This window comes from Hyla sarda, chromosome 11 (assembly GCF_029499605.1).
Source record: "Hyla sarda isolate aHylSar1 chromosome 11, aHylSar1.hap1, whole genome shotgun sequence".
Classification (NCBI taxonomy): Eukaryota; Metazoa; Chordata; class Amphibia; order Anura; family Hylidae; genus Hyla; species Hyla sarda.
Genome location: NC_079199.1, coordinates 104,394,068 through 104,411,108, shown reverse-complemented (window position 1 = coordinate 104,411,108; position 17,041 = coordinate 104,394,068). Strand labels below are relative to the sequence as shown.

Below are 17,041 nucleotides of genomic sequence, written 5' to 3'. Positions count from 1 at the left end.
GACCTCTCACCAGTGATGTGTATATATATAGTGATATCACTGCTCTCTATATATCCTGGTGATCTGGTGTATATACTGATCAGTATAGTGACCTCTCACCAGTGATGTGTATATATATAGTGATATCACTGCTCTCTATATCCTGGTGATCTGGTGTATATACTGATCAGTATAGTGACCTCTCACCAGTGATGTATATATATATATAGTGATATCACTGCTCTCTATATCCTGGTGATCTGGTGTATATACTGATCAGTATAGTGACCTCTCACCAGTGATGTATATATATATATATATAGTGATATCACTGCTCTCTATATCCTGGTGATCTGGTGTATATACTGATCACTATAGTGACCTCTCACCAGTGATGTATATATAGTGATATCACTGCTCTCTATATCCTGGTGATCTGGTGTATATACTGATCAGTATAGTGACCTCTCACCAGTGATGTATATATATATATAGTGATATCACTGCTCTCTATATCCTGGTGATCTGGTGTATATACTGATCAGTATAGTGACCTCTCACCAGTGATGTATATATATATATAGTGATATCACTGCTCTCTATATCCTGGTGATCTGGTGTATATACTGATCAGTATAGTGACCTCTCACCAGTGATGTATATATATATAGTGATATCACTGCTCTCTATATCCTGGTGATCTGGTGTATATACTGATCAGTATAGTGACCTCTCACCAGTGATGTGTATATATATATAGTGATATCACTGCTCTCTATATATCCTGGTGATCTGGTGTATATACTGATCAGTATAGTGACCTCTCACCAGTGATGTGTATATATATATAGTGATATCACTGCTCTCTATATATCCTGGTAATCTGGTGTATATACTGATCAGTATAGTGACCTCTCACCAGTGATGTATATATATAGTGATATCACTGCTCTCTATATCCTGGTGATCTGGTGTATATACTGATCAGTATAGTGACCTCTCACCAGTGATGTGTATATATATAGTGATATCACTGCTCTCTATATCCTGGTGATCTGGTGTATATACTGATCAGTATAGTGACCTCTCACCAGTGATGTATATATATATATAGTGATATCACTGCTCTCTATATCCTGGTGATCTGGTGTATATACTGATCAGTATAGTGACCTCTCACCAGTGATGTATATATATATAGTGATATCACTGCTCTCTATATCCTGGTGATCTGGTGTATATACTGATCAGTATAGTGACCTCTCACCAGTGATGTATATATATATAGTGATATCACTGCTCTCTATATCCTGGTGATCTGGTGTATATACTGATCATTATGCTGTGTTCCCTACAGTCAGGTGTGTAGAGGGTTAAGCGGCCACTTGTTCTGCTGGGCACACGGCGGGCACCGGTAGGTAATGAAGCCATTATTAGTGCGGCCCGGTCTCCTGAGGGATGGCGGTAATTGTTTTGCGCAGTGATAATTCTTCTCCTGCCGCGTCTGGATTGAGGTCTATTTGGGTCTCAGCAGTGACTTGTTTCTGTGGTCACATGGCATTACCAGAGGTTACCCTGGCACGACTGTCATGTGCCCCCAGCACAGCCGGCCCCTGGCACCAGAGAGACAGTGAGGGCCGGGCCATAGCTGGAGCTTCTCTTTGATTGCCCATTCTAAACGTTCTAACATGTGGCCCCCTGACATGGGCGTCACGGACTCAGCCACGTGCCACTGTCTGCCGCGCCTGGCATCACCCTGCCGGGACACAGAACTGGATTCCTGCTCTCTAATATAATGGGGTCAGGGACGGTCTGAACGATTCGATCTGCATTATAGATGATGGCTCCGCAGCTCGGCCATTATGGCAATTTAGTGCCCCTAATGTGCCCGCTTCTTCACAATTTAACCCCAAAACAACCCAAAACCAGTATAAACACGAACTCAGCTGCACTATACTATATGGGGCAACTAGAGTGACAGGAGATGAGCGGTGCCCATGGGCAGAGACAATACGGGCATCACCCATAATATAATACAGCCGGACTTATTCTGGGGTGACAGGAGATGAGCGGTGCCCACAGGTGGCATCCCCCATAATATAATACAGCCGGACTTACTCTGGGGTGACAGGAGATGAGCGGTGCCCATGTGCCCACAGGTGGCATCACCCATAATATAATACAGCCAGACGTACTCTGGGGTGACAGGAGATGAGCGGTGCCCATGTGCCCACAGGTGGCATCACCCATAATATAATACAGCCGGACTTATTCTGGGGTGACAGGAGATGAGCGGTGCCCATGTGCCCACAGGTGGCATCACCCATAATATAATACAGCCGGACTTACTCTGGGGTGACAGGAGATGAGCGGTGCCCATGTGCCCACAGGTGGCATCACCCATAATATAATACAGCCGGACTTACTCTGGGGTGACAGGAGATGAGCGGTGCCCATGTGCCCACAGGTGGCATCACCCATAATATAATACAGCCAGACGTACTCTGGGGTGACAGGAGATGAGCGGTGCCCATGTGCCCACAGGTGGCATCACCCATAATATAATACAGCCGGACTTATTCTGGGGTGACAGGAGATGAGCGGTGCCCACAGGTGGCATCACCCATAATATAATACAGCCGGACTTATTCTGGGGTGACAGGAGATGAGCGGTGCCCATGTGCCCACAGGTGGCATCACCCATAATATAATACAGCCAGACGTACTCTGGGGTGACAGGAGATGAGCGGTGCCCACAGATGGCATCACCCATAATATAATACAGCCAGACGTACTCTGGGGTGACAGGAGATGAGCGGTGCCCACAGGTGGCATCACCCATAATATAATACAGCCGGACTTACTCTGGGGTGACAGGAGATGAGCGGTGCCCATGTGCCCACAGGTGGCATCACCCATAATATAATACAGCCGGACTTATTCTGGGGTGACAGGAGATGAGCGGTGCCCACAGGTGGCATCACCCATAATATAATACAGCCGGACTTACTCTGGGGTGACAGGAGATGAGCGGTGCCCATGTGCCCACAGGTGGCATCACCCATAATATAATACAGCCGGACTTACTCTGGGGTGACAGGAGATGAGCGGTGCCCATGTGCCCACAGATGGCATCACCCATAATATAATACAGCCGGACTTACTCTGGGGTGACAGGAGATGAGCGGTGCCCATGTGCCCACAGGTGGCATCACCCATAATATAATACAGCCGGACTTACTCTGGGGCTCCACGAGCTTCAGCACCGGAGACGCCCCAAGAACTGCCGCCCCCCCCAGCGCCTTCACCCCTCGCTCCGAAACATTACAGACGACCTCCAACGCCGGGTGCAGATTCTTCACATCCTGGTAGGCGAACACCATGATCTGATAGGCCGAGTGTAAGAGGGGCAACCGGAGCACCCGCTGTACAATACTGCCCTATATATGAGAGAGATACATAGATATGAGATAGATAGATAGATAGATATGAGATAGATAGATAGATATGAGATAGATAGATATGAGATAGATAGATATGAGATAGATATGAGATAGATAGATAGATATGAGATAGATAGATAAATAGATATGAGATAGATAGATAGATATGAGATAGATAGATATGAGATAGATAGATATGAGATAGATAGATAGATATGAGATATATATGAGATAGATATGAGAGAGATACATAGATATGAGATAGATAGATAGATATGAGATAGATATGAGAGAGATACATAGATATGAGATAGATAGATATGAGATAGATAGATAGATATGAGATAGATAGATAGATAGATATGATATAGATAGATAGATATGAGATAGATAGATAGATATGAGATAGATACATAGATAGATATGATATAGATAGATAGATATGAGATAGATATGAGATAGATAGATAGATAGATATGAGATAGATATGAGATAGATAGATATTAGATAGATAGATAGATATGAGATAGATAGATAGATAGATAGATATGAGATATATATGAGATAGATAGAGAGATATGAGATAGATAGATAGATAGATATGAGAGAGAGAGAGAGATACATAGATATGAGATAGATAGATAGATAGATATGAGATATATATGAGATAGATACATAGATATGAGATAGATAGATAGATATGAGATATATATGAGATAGATAGATAGATAGATAGATATGAGATAGATAGATAGATAGATAGATAGGAGATAGATACATAGATAGATATGAGATATATATGAGATAGATAGATAGATATGAGATAGATACATAGATAGATATGAGATAGATAGATATGAGATAGATAGATAGATAGATAGATAGATAGATAGATATGAGATAGATAGATAGATATGAGATAGATAGATAGATAGATATGAGATAGATAGATATGAGATATGAGATAGATAGATAGATATGAGATAGATAGATAGATAGATAGATAGATATGAGATAGATAGATAGATATGAGATAGATAGATAAATAGATATGAGATAGATAGATAGATAGATATGAGATAGATAGATAGATAGATATGAGATAGATATGAGAGATAGATATGAGATAGATAGATAGATAGATAGATATGAGATAGATAGATAGATATGAGATAGATAGATAGATATGAGATAGATAGATATGAGATATGAGATAGATAGATAGATATGAGATAGATAGATAGATAGATATGAGATAGATAGATAGATAGATAGATAGATATGAGATAGATAGATAGATATGAGATATGAGATAGATAGATATGAGATAAATAGATAGATATGAGATAGATAGATAGATATGAGATAGATATGAGATAGATAGATATGAGATAGATATGAGATAGATAGATATGAGATAGATAGATAGATATGAGATAGATAGATATGAGATAGATAGATAGATATGAGATAGATAGATATGAGATAGATACATAGATATGAGATAGATACATAGATATGAGATAGATACATAGATATGATATAGATAGATAGATATGATATAGATAGATATGAGATAGATATGAGATAGATATGAGATAGATATGAGATAGATAGATAGATAGATATGAGATAGATAGATAGATAGATATGAGATAGATAGATATGAGATAGATAGATATGGGATAGATATGAGATAGATATGATATAGATATGAGATAGATAGATAGATAGATAGATAGATATGAGATAGATAGATAGATAGATAGATAGATAGATATGAGATAGATAGATATGAGATAGATAGATAGATATGAGATAGATATGAGATAGATAGATATGAGATAGATAGATAGATAGATATGAGATAGATATGAGATAGATAGATAGATAGATATGAGATAGATATGAGATAGATAGATAGATAGATAGATATGAGATAGATATGAGATAGATAGATAGATAGATAGATAGATATGAGATAGATAGATAGATAGATAGATATGAGATAGATAGATATGAGATAGATAGATATGAGATAGATAGATATGAGATAGATAGATATGAGATAGATAGATAGATAGATAGATAGATATGAGATAGATAGATAGATATGAGATAGATAGATAGATAGATAGATAGATATGAGATAGATAGATATGAGATAGATATGAGATAGATAGATAGATAGATAGATAGATATGAGATAGATAGATATGAGATAGATAGATATGAGATAGATAGATATGAGATAGATAGATAGATTAGATATTTGATCCTGATTTACTTACATCCTGGTTCCCCTCTCTCTGCGCCATTGTTTCTCTGTTTATTTCTCCTGTATATAAAAAAAAAAATTACCTACAAAATAACATGAAAAGCCTCTGTCCAGGTGAAGTGGTTGGGAAGGCTGAAATGTTCTGCAGATCTATAGAGAGGTCGGAGGTGTAATAATCTGCAGGATATATCACTATGTATCTATAGAGAGGACAGAGGTGTAATAATCTGCAGGATATATCACTATGTATCTATAGAGAGGACAGAGGTGTAATAATCTGCAGGATATATCACTATGTATCTATAGAGAGGTCAGAGGTGTAATAATCTGCAGGATATATCACTATGTATCTATAGAGGCCAGAGGTGTAATAATCTGCAGGATATATCACTATGTATCTATAGAGGCCAGAGGTGTAATAATCTGCAGGATATATCACTATGTATCTATAGAGAGGTCAGAGGTGTAATAATCTGCAGGATATATCACTATGTATCTATAGAGAGGACAGAGGTGTAATAATCTGCAGGATATATCACTATGTATCTATAGAGAGGTCAGAGGTGTAATAATCTGCAGGATATATCACTATGTATCTATAGAGGCCAGAGGTGTAATAATCTGCAGGATATATCACTATGTATCTATAGAGGCCAGAGGTGTAATAATCTGCAGGATATATCACTATGTATCTATAGAGAGGTCAGAGGTGTAATAATCTGCAGGATATATCACTATGTATCTATAGAGAGGTCAGAGATGTAATAATCTGCAGGATATATCACTATGTATCTATAGAGAGGTCAGAGGTGTAATAATCTGCAGGATATATCACTATGTATCTATAGAGAGGTCAGAGGTGTAATCATCTGCAGGATATATCACTATGTATCTATAGAGAGGTCAGAGGTGTAATACTCTGCAGGATATATCACTATGTATCTATAGAGAGGTCAGAGGTGTAATAATCTGCAGGATATATCACTATGTATCTATAGAGAGGGCAGAGGTGTAATAATCTGCAGGATATATCACTATGTATCTATAGAGAGGTCAGAGGTGTAATAATCTGCAGGATATATCACTATGTATATAGAGAGGTCAGTGGTGTAATAATCTGCAGGATATATCACTATGTATCTATAGAGGACAGAGGTGTAATAGTCTGCAGGATATATCACTATGTATCTGTAGAGAGGTCAGTGGTGTAATAATCTGCAGGATATATCACTATGTATCTATAGAGAGGTCAGAGGTGTAATAATCTGCAGGATATATCACTATGTATCTATAGAGAGGTCAGAGGTGTAATAGTCTGCAGGATATATCACTATGTATCTATAGAGAGGACAGAGGTGTAATAATCTGCAGGATATATCACTATGTATCTGTAGAGAGGTCAGTGGTGTAATAATCTGCAGGATATATCACTATGTATCTATAGAGAGGTCAGTGGTGTAATAGTCTGCAGGATATATCACTATGTATCTATAGAGAGGTCAGAGGTGTAATAATCTGCAGGATATATCACTATGTGTCTATAGAGAGGTCAGAGGTGTAATAATCTGCGGGATATATCACTATGTATCTATAGAGAGGTCAGTGGTGTAATAGTCTGCAGGATATATCACTATGTATCTATAGAGAGGTCAGAGGTGTAATAATCTGCAGGATATATCACTATGTATCTGTAGAGAGGTCAGTGGTGTAATAGTCTGCAGGATATATCACTATGTATCTATAGAGAGGTCAGAGGTGTAATAATCTGCAGGATATATCACTATGTATCTATAGAGGTCAGAGGTGTAATAGTCTGCAGGATATATCACTATGTATCTATAGAGGTCAGAAGTGTAATAGTCTGCAGGATATATCACTATGTATATAGAGAGGTCAGTGGTGTAATAATCTGCAGGATATATCACTATGTATCTATAGAGAGGACAGAGGTGTAATAATCTGCAGGATATATCACTATGTATCTATAGAGAGGTCAGAGGTGTAATAATCTGCAGGATATATCACTATGTATCTATAGAGAGGTCAGAGGTGTAATCATCTGCAGGATATATCACTATGTATCTATAGAGAGGACAGAGGTGTAATAATCTGCAGGATATATCACTATGTATCTATAGAGAGGTCAGAGGTGTAATAATCTGCAGGATATATCACTATGTATCTATAGAGAGGTCAGAGGTGTAATAATCTGCAGGATATATCACTATGTATCTATAGAGAGGTCAGTGGTGTAATAATCTGCAGGATATATCACCATGTATCTATAGAGAGGTCAGAGGTGTAATAATCTGCAGGATATATCACTATGTATCTATAGAGAGGTCAGAGGTGTAATAATCTGCAGGATATATCACTATGTATCTATAGAGAGGTCAGGTGTAATAATCTGCAGGATATATCACTATGTATCTATAGAGGACAGAGGTGTAATAATCTGCAGGATATATCACTATGTATCTATAGAGAGGTCAGAGGTGTAATAATCTGCAGGATATATCACTATGTATCTATAGAAAGGTCAGAGGTGTAATAATCTGCAGGATATATCACTATGTATCTATAGAGAGGTCAGAGGTGTAATAATCTGCAGGATATATCACTATGTATCTATAGAGAGGTCAGAGGTGTAATAATCTGCAGGATATATCACTATGTATCTATAGAGGTCAGAGGTGTAATAATCTGCAGGATATATCACTATGTATCTATAGAGAGGTCAGAGGTGTAATAATCTGCAGGATATATCACTATGTATCTATAGAGGTCAGAGGTGTAATAATCTGCAGGATATATCACTATGTATCTATAGAGAGGTCAGAGGTGTAATAATCTGCAGGATATATCACTATGTATCTATAGAGAGGTCAGAGGTGTAATAATCTGCAGAATATATCACTATGTATCTATAGAGGTGTAATAATCTGCAGGATATATCACTATGTATCTATAGAGAGGTCAGAGATGTAATAATCTGCAGGATATATCACTATGTATCTATAGAGAGGTCAGAGGTGTAATAATCTGCAGGATATATCACTATGTATCTATAGAGAGGTCAGAGGTGTAATCATCTGCAGGATATATCACTATGTATCTATAGAGAGGTCAGAGGTGTAATACTCTGCAGGATATATCACTATGTATCTATAGAGAGGTCAGAGGTGTAATAATCTGCAGGATATATCACTATGTATCTATAGAGAGGGCAGAGGTGTAATAATCTGCAGGATATATCACTATGTATCTATAGAGAGGTCAGAGGTGTAATAATCTGCAGGATATATCACTATGTATCTATAGAGAGGTCAGTGGTGTAATAATCTGCAGGATATATCACTATGTATCTATAGAGAGGACAGAGGTGTAATAATCTGCAGGATATATCGCTATGTATCTATAGAGAGGTCAGAGGTGTAATAATCTGCAGGATATATCACTATGTATCTATAGAGAGGTCAGAGGTGTAATAGTCTGCAGGATATATCACTATGTATCTATAGAGAGGACAGAGGTGTAATAATCTGCAGGATATATCACTATGTATCTGTAGAGAGGTCAGTGGTGTAATAATCTGCAGGATATATCACTATGTATCTATAGAGAGGTCAGTGGTGTAATAGTCTGCAGGATATATCACTATGTATCTATAGAGAGGTCAGAGGTGTAATAATCTGCAGGATATATCACTATGTGTCTATAGAGAGGTCAGAGGTGTAATAATCTGCGGGATATATCACTATGTATCTATAGAGAGGTCAGTGGTGTAATAGTCTGCAGGATATATCACTATGTATCTATAGAGAGGTCAGAGGTGTAATAATCTGCAGGATATATCACTATGTATCTGTAGAGAGGTCAGTGGTGTAATAGTCTGCAGGATATATCACCATGTATCTATAGAGAGGACAGAGGTGTAATAATCTGCAGGATATATCACTATGTATCTATAGAGAGGTCAGAGGTGTAATAATCTGCAGGATATATCACTATGTATCTATAGAGGTCAGAGGTGTAATAGTCTGCAGGATATATCACTATGTATCTATAGAGGTCAGAAGTGTAATAGTCTGCAGGATATATCACTATGTATATAGAGAGGTCAGTGGTGTAATAATCTGCAGGATATATCACTATGTATCTATAGAGAGGACAGAGGTGTAATAATCTGCAGGATATATCACTATGTATCTATAGAGAGGTCAGAGGTGTAATAATCTGCAGGATATATCACTATGTATCTATAGAGAGGTCAGAGGTGTAATAATCTGCAGGATATATCACTATGTATCTATAGAGAGGTCAGAGGTGTAATAATCTGCAGGATATATCACTATGTATCTATAGAGAGGTCAGAGGTGTAATAATCTGCAGGATATATCACTATGTATCTATAGAGGTCAGAGGTGTAATAATCTGCAGGATATATCACTATGTATCTATAGAGAGGTCAGAGGTGTAATAATCTGCAGGATATATCACTATGTATCTATAGAGGTCAGAGGTGTAATAATCTGCAGGATATATCACTATGTATCTATAGAGAGGTCAGAGGTGTAATAATCTGCAGGATATATCACTATGTATCTATAGAGAGGTCAGAGGTGTAATAATCTGCAGAATATATCACTATGTATCTATAGAGGTGTAATAATCTGCAGGATATATCACTATGTATCTATAGAGAGGTCAGGTGTAATAATCTGCAGGATATATCACTATGTATCTATAGAGGACAGAGGTGTAATAATCTGCAGGATATATCACTATGTATCTATAGAGAGGTCAGAGGTGTAATAATCTGCAGGATATATCACTATGTATCTATAGAAAGGTCAGAGGTGTAATAATCTGCAGGATATATCACTATGTATCTATAGAAAGGTCAGTGGTGTAATAATCTGCAGGATATATCACTATGTATCTATAGAGGACAGAGGTGTAATAATCTGCAGAATATATCACTATGTATCTATAGAGAGGTCAGAGGTGTAATAATCTGCAGGATATATCACTATGTATCTATAGAGAGGTCAGAGGTGTAATAATCTGCAGGATATATCACTATGTATCTATAGAAAGGTCAGTGGTGTAATAATCTGCAGGATATATCACTATGTATCTATAGAAAGGTCAGAGGTGTAATAATCTGCAGGATATATCACTATATCTATAGAGGACAGAGGTGTAATAATCTGCAGGATATATCACTATGTATCTATAGAGAGGTCAGAGGTGTAATAATCTGCAGGATATATCACTATGTATCTATAGAAAGGTCAGTGGTGTAATAATCTGCAGGATATATCACTATGTATCTATAGAGAGGTCAGAGGTGTAATAATCTGCAGGATATATCACTATGTATCTATAGAGAGGTCAGAGGTGTAATAATCTGCAGGATATATCACTATGTATCTATAGAGGTCAGAGGTGTAATAGTCTGCAGGATATATCACCATGTATCTATAGAGAGGACAGAGGTGTAATAATCTGCAGGATATATCACTATGTATCTATAGAGAGGTCAGAGGTGTAATAATCTGCAGGATATATCACTATGTATCTATAGAGGTCAGAGGTGTAATAGTCTGCAGGATATATCACTATGTATCTATAGAGGTCAGAAGTGTAATAGTCTGCAGGATATATCACTATGTATATAGAGAGGTCAGTGGTGTAATAATCTGCAGGATATATCACTATGTATCTATAGAGAGGACAGAGGTGTAATAATCTGCAGGATATATCACTATGTATCTATAGAGAGGTCAGAGGTGTAATAATCTGCAGGATATATCACTATGTATCTATAGAGAGGTCAGAGGTGTAATAATCTGCAGGATATATCACTATGTATCTATAGAGAGGTCAGAGGTGTAATAATCTGCAGGATATATCACTATGTATCTATAGAGAGGTCAGTGGTGTAATAATCTGCAGGATATATCACCATGTATCTATAGAGAGGTCAGAGGTGTAATAATCTGCAGGATATATCACTATGTATCTATAGAGAGGTCAGAGGTGTAATAATCTGCAGGATATATCACTATGTATCTATAGAGAGGTCAGGTGTAATAATCTGCAGGATATATCACTATGTATCTATAGAGGACAGAGGTGTAATAATCTGCAGGATATATCACTATGTATCTATAGAGAGGTCAGGTGTAATAATCTGCAGGATATATCACTATGTATCTATAGAGGACAGAGGTGTAATAATCTGCAGGATATATCACTATGTATCTATAGAGAGGTCAGAGGTGTAATAATCTGCAGGATATATCACTATGTATCTATAGAAAGGTCAGAGGTGTAATAATCTGCAGGATATATCACTATGTATCTATAGAGAGGTCAGAGGTGTAATAATCTGCAGGATATATCACTATGTATCTATAGAGGTCAGAGGTGTAATAATCTGCAGGATATATCACTATGTATCTATAGAGAGGTCAGAGGTGTAATAATCTGCAGGATATATCACTATGTATCTATAGAGGTCAGCGGTGTAATAATCTGCAGGATATATCACTATGTATCTATAGAGAGGTCAGAGGTGTAATAATCTGCAGGATATATCACTATGTATCTATAGAGAGGTCAGAGGTGTAATAATCTGCAGAATATATCACTATGTATCTATAGAGGTGTAATAATCTGCAGGATATATCACTATGTATCTATAGAGAGGTCAGAGATGTAATAATCTGCAGGATATATCACTATGTATCTATAGAGAGGTCAGAGGTGTAATAATCTGCAGGATATATCACTATGTATCTATAGAGAGGTCAGAGGTGTAATCATCTGCAGGATATATCACTATGTATCTATAGAGAGGTCAGAGGTGTAATACTCTGCAGGATATATCACTATGTATCTATAGAGAGGGCAGAGGTGTAATAATCTGCAGGATATATCACTATGTATCTATAGAGAGGTCAGAGGTGTAATAATCTGCAGGATATATCACTATGTATCTATAGATAGGTCAGTGGTGTAATAATCTGCAGGATATATCACTATGTATCTATAGAGAGGACAGAGGTGTAATAATCTGCAGGATATATCGCTATGTATCTATAGAGAGGTCAGAGGTGTAATAATCTGCAGGACATATCACTATGTATCTGTAGAGAGGTCAGTGGTGTAATAATCTGCAGGATATATCACTATGTATCTATAGAGAGGTCAGAGGTGTAATAATCTGCAGAATATATCACTATGTATCTATAGAGAGGTCAGAGGTGTAATAATCTGCAGAATATATCACTATGTATCTATAGAGAGGTCAGAGGTGTAATAGTCTGCAGGATATATCACTATGTATCTATAGAGAGGACAGAGGTGTAATAATCTGCAGGATATATCACTATGTATCTGTAGAGAGGTCAGTGGTGTAATAATCTGCAGGATATATCACTATGTATCTATAGAGAGGTCAGTGGTGTAATAGTCTGCAGTATATATCACTATGTATCTATAGAGAGGTCAGAGGTGTAATAATCTGCAGGATATATCACTATGTGTCTATAGAGAGGTCAGAGGTGTAATAATCTGCGGGATATATCACTATGTATCTATAGAGAGGTCAGTGGTGTAATAGTCTGCAGGATATATCACTATGTATCTATAGAGAGGTCAGAGGTGTAATAATCTGCAGGATATATCACTATGTATCTGTAGAGAGGTCAGTGGTGTAATAGTCTGCAGGATATATCACCATGTATCTATAGAGAGGACAGAGGTGTAATAATCTGCAGGATATATCACTATGTATCTATAGAGAGGTCAGAGGTGTAATAATCTGCAGGATATATCACTATGTATCTATAGAGGTCAGAGGTGTAATAGTCTGCAGGATATATCACTATGTATCTATAGAGGTCAGAAGTGTAATAGTCTGCAGGATAAATCACTATGTATATAGAGAGGTCAGTGGTGTAATAATCTGCAGGATATATCACTATGTATCTATAGAGAGGACAGAGGTGTAATAATCTGCAGGATATATCACTATGTATCTATAGAGAGGTCAGAGGTGTAATAATCTGCAGGATATATCACTATGTATCTATAGAGAGGTCAGAGGTGTAATCATCTGCAGGATATATCACTATGTATCTATAGAGAGGACAGAGGTGTAATAATCTGCAGGATATATCACTATGTATCTATAGAGAGGTCAGAGGTGTAATAATCTGCAGGATATATCACTATGTATCTATAGAGAGGTCAGAGGTGTAATAATCTGCAGGATATATCACTATGTATCTATAGAGAGGTCAGGTGTAATAATCTGCAGGATATATCACTATGTATCTATAGAGGACAGAGGTGTAATAATCTGCAGGATATATCACTATGTATCTATAGAGAGGTCAGAGGTGTAATAATCTGCAGGATATATCACTATGTATCTATAGAAAGGTCAGAGGTGTAAAAATCTGCAGGATATATCACTATGTATCTATAGAGAGGTCAGAGGTGTAATAATCTGCAGGATATATCACTATGTATCTATAGAGAGGTCAGAGGTGTAATAATCTGCAGGATATATCACTATGTATCTATAGAGGTCAGAGGTGTAATAATCTGCAGGATATATCACTATGTATCTATAGAGAGGTCAGAGGTGTAATAATCTGCAGGATATATCACTATGTATCTATAGAGGTCAGAGGTGTAATAATCTGCAGGATATATCACTATGTATCTATAGAGAGGTCAGAGGTGTAATAATCTGCAGGATATATCACTATGTATCTATAGAGAGGTCAGAGGTGTAATAATCTGCAGAATATATCACTATGTATCTATAGAGGTGTAATAATCTGCAGGATATATCACTATGTATCTATAGAGAGGTCAGAGGTGTAATAATCTGCAGGATATATCACTATGTATCTATAGAGAGGTCAGAGGTGTAATAATCTGCAGGATATATCACTATGTATCTATAGAGAGGTCAGAGGTGTAATAATCTGCAGTAGATGTATGCATATGGTTAGTATATATCAGAGTGGTACCTGGTGTGGCTGCGATCTCTCCGCGGTGAGTCGGGGATGTATACTGCGGCGTTGCGATTCCTCACATGGGCGCTCGGGGTTTCCCAGGATCACTCAGGGATGAGACATGTGAATAAAGCAGAACAGACGTGTGACCAAAGGATTAATACGTTATATAATGTGATTAATAACCAGACAGAGGAATTAAAGGGCAAGTCCACAGCAAGGTCCATTATATTGTTATATCAGTGATGTCATACAGGGGGCGGGGCTGTGATCACATATCATATTACTATTATATCAGTGATGTCATACAGGGGGCGGGGCTGTGATCACATGTCATTATATTACTATTATATTATATCAGTGATGTCATACAGGGGGCGGGGCTGTGATCACATGTCATTATATTACTATTATATCAGTGATGTCATACAGGGGGCGGGGCTGTGATTACATGTCATTATATTACTATTATATCAGTGATGTCATACAGGGGGCGGGCTGTGATTACATGTCATTATATTACTATTATATTATATCAGTGATGTCATACAGGGGGCGGGGCTGTGATTACATGTCATTATATTACTATTATATTATATCAGTGATGTCATACAGGGGGCGGGGCTGTGATTACATGTCATTATATTACTATTATATTATATCAGTGATGTCATACAGGGGGCGGGGCTGTGATTACATGTCATTATATTACTATTCTATCAGTGATGTCATACAGGGGGCGGGGCTGTGATCACATGTCATTATGTTACTATTATATTATATCAGTGTTGTCATACAGGGGGCAGGGCTGTGATCACATGTCATTATATTACTTCAGTAATGTCATACAGTGGGCGGGGCTGTGATCACATGTCATTATATTACTTCAGTAATGTCATACAGTGGGCGGGGCTGTGATCACATGTCATTATATTACTATTATATCAGTGATGTCATACAGTGGGCGGGGCTGTGATCACATGTCATTACATTACTATTATATTATATCAGTGATGTCATACAGGGGGCGGGGCTGTGATCACGTCATTATATTACTATTATATCAGTAATGTTATACAGTGGGCGGGGCTGTGATCACGTCATTATATTACTATATCAGTAATGTTATACAGTGGGCGGGGCTGTGATCACGTCATTATATTATATTATATCAGTAATGTCATACAGTGGGCGGGGCTGTGATCACATGTCATTATATTACTATTATATCAGTAATGTCATACAGTGGGCGGGGCTGTGATCACATGTCATTATATTACTATTATATCAGTAATGTCATACAGTGGGCGGGGCTGTGATCAAATGTCATTATATTACTATTATATCAGTAATGTTATACAGTGGGCGGGGCTGTGATCACAATGTCAGGTGTATGAATAATTATACCAATCAGCCGTTAATGATCATTTTCATATGTAGGCAGAAACCTAGTCATTAACTGGAACATAAACAGCTGTATAGTAGGCCTAAAACTGGGTGAGAAACAGCCAAACTCTGCTGCCAAGATAAGGTTGTGGAATCAGCGTCATGTCCCCGATCATACACCATGGTGAGACTTAGGGCAGTAACAAGACACACAGTAGTTTTACTGCATCATTAAGGCCAAGATTTCACAGCAGACTGTAGCTTTTTGGGAAAAGCAGAAAGAATTGGGTAATGATGGGGACTGTGGACATGGTGGTCAGCAAAGGAACCTGGTGCCGCATCTGTTCATCACTGCCATCATTGGGTTCATGGTTTGTCTTCTGAGGTACCTTGGGTTCATGGTTTATCTTCTGAGGTAACTTGGGTTCATGATTTATCTTCTGAGGTACCTTGGGTTCATGGTTTATCTTCTGAGGTAACTTGGGTTCATGGTTTGTCTTCTGAGGTAACTTGGGTTCATGGTTTGTCTTCTGAGGTAACTTGGGTTCATGGTTTATCTTCTGAGGTAACTTGGGTTCATGGTTTGTCTTCTGAGGTAACTTGGGTTCATGGTTTGTCTTCTGAGGTACCTTGGGTTCATGGTTTGTCTTATGAGGTACCTTGGGTTCATGGTTTGTCCTATGAGGTAACTTGGGTTCATGGTTTGTCTTCTGAGGTACCTTGGGTTCATGGTTTGTCCTATGAGGTAACTTGGGTTCATGGTTGGTCTTCTGAGGTACCTTGGGTTCATGGTTTGTCTTCTGAGGTACCTTGGGTTCATGGTTTGTCTTCTGAGGTACCTTGGGTTCATGGTTTGTCTTCTGAAGTAACTTGGGTTCATGGTTTGTCTTCTGAAGTAGCTTGGGTTCATGGTT

The 17,041-nt window shown here is 37.9% G+C and overlaps 1 protein-coding gene across 1 annotated transcript in view; it reads right to left on the bottom strand.

Moving 5' to 3' along the window:
• The window catches only part of LOC130295684 (perilipin-2-like), a 71,547-nt gene extending 56,499 nt beyond the window's left edge, over positions 1-15,048 (bottom strand). The window contains exons 1-3 of the mRNA XM_056546687.1: positions 14,757-15,048; positions 5,714-5,760; positions 3,221-3,419 (exon numbers count right to left, since the gene is read on the bottom strand). Of these exons, the coding sequence (XP_056402662.1) occupies positions 3,221-3,419; positions 5,714-5,740 (226 nt within the window). The 5' untranslated portion in view covers positions 5,741-5,760; positions 14,757-15,048. The remainder of the gene's footprint in view (positions 1-3,220; positions 3,420-5,713; positions 5,761-14,756) is intronic.
• Between the last annotated feature and the right edge of the window lie 1,993 nt (positions 15,049-17,041).